This window comes from Fragaria vesca, linkage group LG4, assembly GCF_000184155.1.
Source record: "Fragaria vesca subsp. vesca linkage group LG4, FraVesHawaii_1.0, whole genome shotgun sequence".
Classification (NCBI taxonomy): Eukaryota; Viridiplantae; Streptophyta; class Magnoliopsida; order Rosales; family Rosaceae; genus Fragaria; species Fragaria vesca.
The window spans coordinates 4,637,374-4,648,431 of NC_020494.1; the positions used below are offsets into that span (position 1 = coordinate 4,637,374).

At 40.9% G+C, this 11,058-nt stretch overlaps 1 protein-coding gene across 1 annotated transcript; it reads left to right on the forward strand.

Annotated features, from left to right (window-relative positions):
- The first annotated feature begins 8,918 nt into the window (after positions 1-8,918).
- On the forward strand, positions 8,919-10,923 carry LOC101305359 (flavin-containing monooxygenase YUCCA3-like). Its single transcript, XM_004296479.1, has 3 exons — positions 8,919-9,605; positions 9,855-10,226; positions 10,696-10,923. The coding sequence occupies exons 1-3, from the start codon at positions 8,919-8,921 to the stop codon at positions 10,921-10,923; spliced, it is 1,287 nt and encodes a 428-aa protein (XP_004296527.1).
- The last annotated feature ends 135 nt before the right edge of the window (positions 10,924-11,058 follow it).

Genomic DNA, 11,058 nt, shown 5'->3' on the forward strand with positions numbered 1-11,058 from the left:
ACGAGGCCGTACTACCCGGTGTTTTCATCTTTAGTTCGCCTGAGTTCAGCCATGTCTGCAGCTGGTCTCGAAGCTTGACACAATCTTTGGTGTCATGATTGTAAACATTGTGGAAGGCGCAGTACTTCTCGTCTTTCAGCTCCTCCTTGGGCGGTATCTTGTGATCCAAGTGCACGTATCTTGCCTCGATTAGGTCATTAAAGACCAGATGGGCGTTCTTAGCATCATAGGTGTATGACTCGTACTCCGGCTTGGTCCATGCAAAGGACTGGATGGTGATTGGCTCACGTGTCATCTTCAGGTTTTTCAACTTATGAGCTAATGGCTTGCCAATCAATTCTACTGCGCCAATGTCATCCAGGTCCTGATCCGTATGAACTCCCTCAGGTCTTTGATAATATGGATCATGAGTAGGGGTTTGTATGTTTAGTGCCCCCACTATCCGGTTTTTCCCTGGTATGTAAGTTCCTTTGGAAGCATTTGTTTTGCCGTCCAACTCGTTCAGGATTAGCTCGTAGCTGCCGACTTTGTTAATCATGTCACCCATGGAATTAAAGCGCTCTCCATGGTGCTTCAACCGCTGGCGGTGCTCCAAACCTCTAATAGCCAACTTAATGGCTTCCTGCTCAGGTAGCAGGTAATCACACTTGGCTTGCTGGATCTTGAAGCGTTGGAGGAAAGACTCCATGCTCTGCTGGCTCATCTGTGTGAGGGAGTCGAGGCCAACTTCAGGCTCAATCGTGCCGTACGTTTCTCGGAAGAGTCTTTCCATAGTGGGCCAATCTGCTATTGACCCAGGCTTCAATCTGGAGTACCAGGTGAAAGCAGCCCCGGACAGAGAAGTCCCGAAGAGTTTGAGTTTGAGCATATCATCATTCCCGTATTGGCCGCATTGGACCTTAAAACGGGCCATGTGTGTTGCTGCATCTTCCCTTGTCTCCCTGGAGAAAGTGGTGAAAACAATATTCTTAAACCCATGAGGGAAGGGATATTGTGCCACGCTATCAGGATAGGGATCACGATAATGCAAGCTAGCATCACCTTTTCCGGTTTGCTCCTTGACTATGCTCGAGATGAGCTGGCGCCAATCGGCTGCCGTTACTGGTGTGGATTCTGCCCCCTGATCGTGGTCGTGCCATGCAGAGAGGCTAGGGGCCTGCCCGATGTTCTTAGGGGTCGAACTGGAATAAGCTATAACTGGGTCATCTGGTGTCCCGATCCCTTGAGATGGGAAGACACCGGCGCCCCCAAGTGCGACTCTAGGGTTGCCTGTCGTGGGTAGAAGGGGTGGTGTCTTTGACGAACTGGCTCCTAATGTAAATTGGGGAGTCTTCTGGGCCCCGACCTTCGGATTCCCCTTAGGGCGTTCATTAGGTGGAATATACCTTGATCCCTCAGTTGCACTTGAACTAATTAAGTTCATAGCATGATTCTTTGGTGCCTGAGACCGCATCTAGTCTTCCACTTGCAGGACCCTTAAGCTCAAGTTATCATGTTGCTCCTTATATTTCTCGAGCTTTTCTATGCCATTCTTACTTCCAAAGAAGGAAGCGTCCTGCTGCAATTGTAGCTTGGTATCATGCTCGTCCAAGCGACGGGTTTGCTCATCCACGGTTGTGCGGGTAAGCTGCAGGGTTTCTGTGAAAGTCACCTTGCTCTGATCCAGTTCTTTTTGGATCCTTTGAAGGGAACCTTCCACCAAATCTTTGTCCTCCCTGACTTGACCGGCATGGAAGTTAAAGTCCTCGTTGAGCCTAGAAAGGTTTTCTTGGTTAGCAAGCCAGATATCTCTATCCTTCATGACTACTTCAGATAGATTCTTAACAGTCAGGGTGAGGGAGCCAAGACCCTCCTGCAATTGGCGGGTTGCCTGGTCGGTGTGAGCCGTTAGGTGGTCGACCAGGGCCGTTATCTGGTCTTCAGCTAGAGTGACGGGGCCAATGCTGCTAGTGGGTGTTAGTTCTGCCATCGTAGGTTCTCTGAAATCTGGGTTTCCGAACCGAGTTAATACTTGATCTTTCGTGAGTGAGCGACAGGCCGCGCTGTTATGAGGCTGGTAACGCGGTGATTTGTGTTTTAAACAAGAAATCGAGGGTCTCCCGTATGGGGATCCGCCTGACTTCCCAATGATGACGAGAATGTTATACTCCCCGTCCCACTAAGTGTGCCAATGTTTTAGCCACGATCCTCAGCAGGGGTAGAGAGGTAACTTGTGCTACCAAAAGTAAATTAGGGTTTGCAGGGCGTGCCACCGCGCGGACGCGGAACGAGAACGGTGCGCGTTCTTGACTTCTAATCAGGCGAAATAGAGCTCCGGTGTCACCTCGCGGGCGAGGAATTACGAGCAAACTATCTAGTCACCTGTGAATCGATACTCACTGTTCGAAGCGAGCAGAGCAACAATTAGGAAGGAGAGGCGAGTCCATACGGGCTCTGAGATCTAAGGCGAGGTGCACTTAGAACTTAGGGTTTCGAGGATGCTCGAAGATTTGCAGTTGTTTTGTATGATTGATTGTGTGTTTTTGTTTGTTGTGTCGAGCTCCCTTATATAGCGATCCGCAAGCAATTGGCAAAGACCTAATCACAACCCATCCGGACCCCGCAATTAGAATCCCACAAGGATACGACCAACTCGCGAGCCGCGCAATCCATGCAACACGTGTCCAGAACAAACCTCGCCTAGGTCTTGCTCACTGCCCCGCATCATCTCACTGTAGCGTCGTATGCGAACTCAAACACTAAGCGATCCTATCCCGCGGAGTACTACAGTCCATTTCCAACTCTACCTCGCCATGCACTGTAGAACCCTACACGAACTGGAACAAAGGATCCCGCGAGGACATCGAATCCCGCGGGGTATCGGAATCTTTGCCAAACTTCAGCTCGCATGTTGCCAGACTTCGCCACCCTTCGTGGGCTTCGTATTAAAAAATGGCCACAGGTACTGGCCCAAATGTTATCCAAAACGTACCCCGAGTCTTTGACCAAAAATACCTACTGGGCTCAAACACCCCCTCCCGATCGTTCAACTATATTCTACATTTTACTTTGCCTAAGATATCAAAAATACTATACGAACCATTTAAGTGGTGTGACGGCCCTAATCATGAACACATTCCCACGCTGTTAATCTGTTTCCAATTTAGTCTTTTTCGTTCCAAACGTATCGTATGATCAATGCTACAGTTTGTAATGAAAGTTAGGGCATGCATGAGAAGCCCTAAATACAGTCGTTCTCTATATATCTAGCTAGCTTATGTTGTAGCCAGTGTACTCTTGCATGCTTGATGCATTGTTCAGAGTAGAGATGAAACACACGCCTAAGCAACTAAGCAAGCACGCACGTTCAGATTGCGACCCAGTTTATGAGGCCAGTTTTGATCTATGATCGATGCGCTGCTTGTTTCGAAGCTCTAAAGAATGTTAATAAGAACCAAGAACCTCATCATCTTACTCTTCTGCATCAAAAGAATTCACTTCATAAAACCAAGTTCAATCCACGTGTGGTACCTCTTTTTACTCCCATATTTGTTTCCAGGTGCTATAAACTAATCTCTAACCGCATTTGCTGAAACAAACACTTCACTTGATATTTTGCAAAGTTGCGAACCCTAAAGATACAGTAACTTATTGAAAAACTCAATTGGAAGGTTCCAAAAGAGTTAGAAGGATTTGGGACGACGACGTCGATAGAGAGTTGCAGAGCAGAAATAACCCAATACTGAATGAGCTGTCTCGATCGATATCACATTCTCAACAAGGAAAGCAAGTTCATTCTATAATGACTGCAATAGAAAATGATATTGCATTTTTTGTGCCAGAAAGATAGCAAGTTCCAAAGCGAGAACAAGGTATAGATGCATGGTGGGATTTCAAATTCCGATAGGTTTTACTGTGAGGATTCCCAGCGAATGTGAATCTAGGACTCTATCAGATCCAGCTACGTACTCAACGTGGTTGCACCGTGGTTGTCCTCGTCAGCCCTTCCTCGAGGAGAAGCGTTATACGTTGAACTAGGAAGATCCATGCATGTATCATAGATTTTTCGATCAAGTAGCTCTCTTCGAGTCTCGAGTCTTGAGAACCTTAGTTTAAAATCCAAGTCGGTTACAAGGCAATATGCATGGGTAGCAGTGACCTTGAGAACCCACTACTTCTAGTAGTGTGCTTGAGCTCATCACTTTCCAAAAGCTCTTGCTTTCTTCCCATTTTTCAATCTCCCCCAACTCTAGAAAACAAGTAAACCCTAAACCTTACCCGCCGAATATGTTATTAGTGATGAGAATATATGGTGGTCTTAGTTAAACCAACAACAACAAATCGTTCATAGTTCACCGGCATTTTGAGAAAACATATATAGTTCACTTGCTTCATGAGTTTGATTGAGCTTCAGTATTTTAAGAAAATATTTTAGGAAATACTAGATTTTTTTTTAAACTTTTTTTTAAATAAACTTTTATTAAATAACTCACGCACCTTACATATGTCAGTGATGTTTGAACTCATGACCTTAAATTTGTTAGTTAACACCCTTAACCAACCAGGGCACGACTTATCGACCTTCCTTTTTGTCAGGAAAGACTAGATTATTACCACGTATGATCTTCATCATTCTTATAACCTTCCTTTTTGTCCTAATTAAAACCCGGGTGTTAGACTTTGCTTTACATTGCAGAATGTGATATTAGCAACGACATTAAAGAAGTAGAAAAGCATGTTTGCTTTGGCTAATCCCTTCTCAGTTTTAGGGTTTCCATGTACTAGTTGAACTCTAATTAGCTCAAGTTGATACGATTATACAAAGGATCTGTAACTAGCTAGCAACTTGGCATAGGGAATAGTGGATATTGCGGATTACATGCATCTTGATTTGGAGCTAAAACCAAACTCAATGCGAGATCTTAATGTACATATTTGGCTATTAAGTGAAGATGTTTTAAACCCCAAGATCTTGCACAATTTTTTCCATACTATCACTGATGTTTGAAATTTCTCGCGCACCAAGTGATCATGTGTTCCTCAAAGCTGTGCGCGATCATCCATTAATGGGATGAGTGCTAGCTAGTTTTGACTTGGTGGTATATCCCCCATGTTAATTGGACCGGGAATGGGAAAGCCTTGGATGGAAAGAAACCATCTCTAACGTCAAAATAATGAGACCTAGTTCCATTGTGCAGAGTGCAGACATACGAGAAAGATACCTAGTTAGACTGGGAAAACTTTAGTGGGAGTAAACCATTCGACATACAAGAAAGAAAGTGTTAAACACAGATACATATTTACCATTTGTTGAAGTTCATCTAAAGTATATAACTCTACATTTTCATCCATGGAAAATATATATATATATATATATATATAATATATATACAGGCCGGATGTGAAGCGGACATCCGCATTCTGCTTAAAGTGCGGATGTCCGTCCGTTCTCCACCCTCCGGCGCCGGCGACGGCGCGCCTCCACCCCAGAAGACTCCAACAGCGTCCCCGACCACTTTCCCTCCCCGGCAAATCCATTCTTTTCCAGTTTTTTGGCGAGATCACCCAAAACTTTAAACAAAGTCGATCTCGCAGGAAAACTGGAAAAAACGGACTCACCGGGGAGGGAAAGTGGTCGGGGACGCTGCTGGAGTCTTCTGGGATGGAGGCGCGCCGTCGCCGGCGCTGGAGGGTGGAGAACGGACGGACGTCCGCACTTTAAGCCGAGTGCGGACGTCCGCTTCTCATCCTCTCTGTGTGTATATATATATATATATGTGTATATATTTATAGGGTAAAATGACGTGAAAACAAAACAAGTAGATATGTAGATATCTCTTGGATTCCATTTAGTGCAGCCATATAATTGATATGCAATGAGGATCGACTGAGAAAGCCAGATAGATGATGAGCTAGCAAGGTTGATGCCTCATATAACGAGTCATTCTGGTTCGCCCATTTGTTACAACTGCACCTAGAAATATAGCGACAGTTTGCAAACCATGAACTGCTGTTGTCCATATGCAATTGTACGTACGTATATTTGCATATCATATCTAGAATTAGAGTCTGTCCAAATAGAACAGTATTTTAAAACCAGAGGCACAGCTTCGTGCAACTAGCTATCTGAGGGTTTTGTACATATCACTTACCACCAAGAAGACACAACACTTTTCCGGTGACCGGACCGGCTGTCATAAGTCATGGGTCCCCGCCAGAGAGGTACCATATAGTTTGGGACTCCCACATATATCACTTAACATCCCAGTCCATTCACTAACATATCAATACCTCGTGCTATCCTTGATGATTAGACTGAAACAGGTTGCCTTACTGGCATACTTCTACATTGTTGACATTGTATAACAAAGACAGTTCTTCTGGTTCGTACTGAAATTTCTACATTATTGAAATGAGTTGAACTAGCTAGCTACTTGTTGATGGACCATATATTGAATTATTCTGTTGAAAATGATGGGGCAATTCGTACAAATTATTTCATGCAAACATACTCGATCTTATGCAATCAAGCAATGATCGAGTCACTAGCTATCTACATATATAGATTTTTTTTTTTCTTTGGTGAAACTAGCTAGCTACGTACCTAGACGCTTCCTGTAGAAACCATATATTGAATGTACATAGATGTTTGATCAATCCTTATCAACTAGATTTCGGGGGCACACGAATATGCCCAAAAGCATATAAACTTCTTAAGAACTTCCAAAACTTGCTATACGTTTATAGTCAATCAAGCATACGAACCTAAATATATATAGTCACTCACCTTACCAGGAAGACTTAAACAAGAAGCTAGTGATTCTTAAGCTCTTTTCGACATTGCAAATAACATGATCATTACGCGCGTTAATAATATTATCAGAATTGAATATAAAAGAAGTAACATAGGAAGATTTAACATCTTTGCAAATGGTTAACAAAACTTATATTTACCAAGAAAGAAATGATCGAACTGCATGTGTCTTGAAATTTTCATTAAATGTGATTCATCTAGTAGCATTGCTCTTTACATTATGATCGTCAATTATAAGATGGTTTAACTTAAGCTTAGGTATCGGGCAAAACAGTCTTGAATAATGGAGGGAGTCAGTTTTGATATCAGGAGCCATTCTGCGCGCCAATTAAGTTTGCAAGGCTCTTATCTCGTTGGAACCCACCCCAGGGAAAATGAGGCTAGAACCATGTGCTATCCTTCACATAGCAAAATTCAGAGTACCAAAACAGTTTCCTGGTAAGTACAAGTGGGTGACAACTCCATACCTAAACCCAGAACTTGATCTTTGAAGAGAAAAATAAAACAGGGTCACACCAAAAAAAGACACATATATCTTACAAAAGGATTAGAGAAAATTAGATCAAAACCCAAAATACTAGACCTCTTTTAAGATAAACTTATACATATTTTTCTTTTATTTTACACCCACTTTACATAAGCAAACATACCATATAGAGAAAATGTCTATAATTAATAGTTTTCTTCATTTTTCGGTTTCTCTAATTTTCCCTTCAGACAGTAAAAAAACTAAATTTGATATATTTCTCAATTTTAGCATCAATTTGAAACTCAAATATTAGCTAAAATTTAGTTGGATTTAACTTTGTCATAATCAATTACGTACATTCTTTAATTTCTTACATTGTTATTACTAACTTGAGTGTATATATATATATATGTTATATACAGAGTTATATACAGAAGTATGTCATTTGTAATAGGATGATACTTTTCATTCCTAAGCTCACATTTGATGTCTCTTTACATAGTCGAAAAATGTCTAATTATAAGGTACACGTTCTTGTTCTTTGATTAATTTTCTTCTTTTTAGATATATTTTTATATCATTTCTCATCCTAATCGAGAGAACATTTTACTTTCTACTACTTACGTTTCTAATGTACCTATTAAGTAGGGCATGATATGATAATATACATAAAAAGAAGAAACTCAAAATTGGGTTTAGGGTATAGGGTTAAGGTATAGGGTTTAGGGTATAGGTTCAGGGTATAGGGTATAGGGTTTAGGGTATAGGGTTTATGGTTTAGGGTTTATGGTTTATGGTTTAGGGTTTAGGATTTATGGTTTAGGGTTTAGGGTTTAGATCAGATATCTTATTCATATTATATTTTACCTTATATTTAGATTAGAGAATGAATTCCTTTAATCTAGATTTTTCATAAAAATAAAGAAAACTACATGATTTTTGCAAATTGATTGAAAAATGTTAGTGTTAAAAGAAAAACTCATAATCAAGGTATTTAAGACAACATCAATTAAGCTTATTTATTATATTTATGTTATAGTTGAATGGTGGCAATTGTGTAAAATTTAGAAAAAATAGGACATAATATTTATCATAATTGATACATTTTAGATGTCTATCAGATATAAATATTAAGTGAGTTTTATTTAAAACCACTTTTCAAATTGGGTGTATATGAAAATTCCTCAAAGGATTATGATGTAGTTCCTCTTAATTAATATTAGCTAGTACTCCCTTAACTTATAAAATATGTACATGTTATTCCTAATCATATACTCAGTGTATTAATTCCGGTGGGTTGGTCATTATATGATTGAACTAATTATTCCAATAAACAAAACAAAGGTGGCCTGAAACTCATCATTTGGGATGAGCCTCATGACCCTCCAAACCATCATTTTCAAATCAACCTCACATGCTCATTCAGCTCTCCTGGCAAAGACTCACCCAAGACCATCTTTCTCCCTAGCTCTATTTAAACCTCTCCAACCCTCTCTCACTCTCACACATCACTTCAAACTTCAAACACATCTTACATTCCATTCTCTGTCTCCCTCGATCCCTCTATCTCTCTCTCTCCTATCCCCCAGCTATTGTCTTACCAAAAAGACAAACATACTTGTCATCTTCAATTCTTCATCATCATCATCATCGATCATGATGTTTGATAGTGCTTGTCACAGTCAATCTCCAGACCAAAACGAGCTTTTCTCCAGGAGATGTGTATGGGTGAACGGACCGGTCATCGTCGGCGCCGGTCCTTCAGGCCTAGCAGTTGGTGCTGGTCTTAAAGACCAAGGAGTCCCATTCATCATTCTAGAAAGAGCTGACTGCATTGCTTCACTTTGGCAAAAGAGAACATATGATCGCCTCAAGCTTCACCTCCCCAAACAGTTTTGCCAGTTACCCAACTTCCCTTTCCCGGAGGACTTCCCAGAGTACCCTTCCAAAAACCAGTTCATCAAGTATCTCGAGTCCTATGCTAAGCACTTTGACATAAACCCCAATTTCAATGAAACAGTTCAGTCTGCCAAGTACGACGAGACCTTTGGTCTATGGCGGGTGAAGACCATTGCTCAAAGTGGTACAGTCTTTGCTGTCGAAGTCGAGTACATTTGCCGGTGGCTCGTGGTGGCTACCGGAGAGAATTCCGAGAAAGTAGTGCCGGAGTTTGAAGGCTTGGAGAACTTTGGCGGCCATGTCATGCATGCTTGCGACTATAGATCCGGCGCCGCTTACGGTGGCAAGAATGTACTAGTTGTTGGATGTGGAAATTCCGGCATGGAAGTCTCCCTTGATCTTTGCAACCACGATGCTAGCCCTTCCATGGTTGTTCGAAGTTCGGTAAGTATATATTAAGAAAATAAAAACACAAAATTATATTAAGCTAAGTTTTGAAATTGTTACGCTCACTAAATTTGTTTATCAAATAATACGTGTTATTGGTGCTCTTAACATGTCACACTGCATTTTTGAGAGTACGAGATGTTGAATGATATATTTTCTAGAAATGTCAACAACAATTCTCTATTATTTGTATGAATTATACAAGAAGTTAATTAGTTCCATATATTCTGCATTATTCTCCTGCAGGTTCATGTTTTGCCAAGGGAAATTCTTGGAAAGTCAACATTTGAATTGGCAGTATTTCTGATGAAGTGGGTGCCGCTTTGGCTTGCTGACAAGATATTGCTGATACTAGCTTGGATATTTCTGGGAAATCTTCAAAAATATGGTATAAAGAGACCATCCACAGGTCCTTTGCAGCTGAAGCACAACTCTGGGAAGACTCCAGTTTTGGACATTGGAGCTCTCCAGAAAATAAGATCTGGTGAAATCAAGGTGGTTCCTGGAATCAAGAGGTTCTCTCATGGCAGTGTTGAGCTTGTTAATGGTCAAAATCTTATGATTGATTCTGTCATTTTGGCTACTGGGTATCGCAGCAATGTTCCTTCATGGCTCAAGGTCAGACTTTGATTTAATCATTTTTCAGAATCTACAATGTTTTTCCTTTTTAGTGTTTCGAAGCTATTATTTTTCAGTCAATGTGACAGTTATGGAAGGTTTCCTTTTTTCTTTTTCCTATTTATTTTGTTGTCAATATTCCAAGAATAACACACATGCATAACCCAAAAAAAAAAAAACCAGAAGGAAACTGTGGTCAGTTTGTTAGTTTTCTGGGGTGGTCCATGTTCTTGAAATTATTGTAAAATGAAACCATAGGTTATACTATTATACTAGAAAAGCTTGTGTACCAAACTTTACCTAGTTGGATTGGATTTTACACTGATTCCTATAAAAAGTGGGTTTAGTTGTTTTATGCATTTCTGGAAATGGAAAAGTTAAGGTTAAAAGATAGCTGTTCTCAGTATTTCCAAATTAGGAATGGGGGACTAGACAAGTGTACTGATGAATGTATGTTTTTGTTGTACAGGAAAATGAGTTCTTTTCTGGAGATGGAATCCCCAGAAATCCATTCCCAAATGGGTGGAAAGGGAAAGCTGGACTTTATGCAGTTGGGTTCACTAGGAGGGGACTATCTGGAGCATCATTGGATGCCATTGGTGTATCACAAGACATTTCCAAGAGCTGGAAAGAAGAAACTAAGCAGAAACGGAAAACGGTGGCTGCTCGTCACCGTAGATGTATTTCGCATTTCTAAAAGTGCCGAAATTACAGCTACATATAATCCGGTCCAATCCAGTCCGATCAAATCTTCGCAAGTACGGCAAGCTAGATTGAAGAATGAAATTGGGTTGTTTTTTTTTTTTTTTTTTTTTTTTTTTTTTTTTGTTTT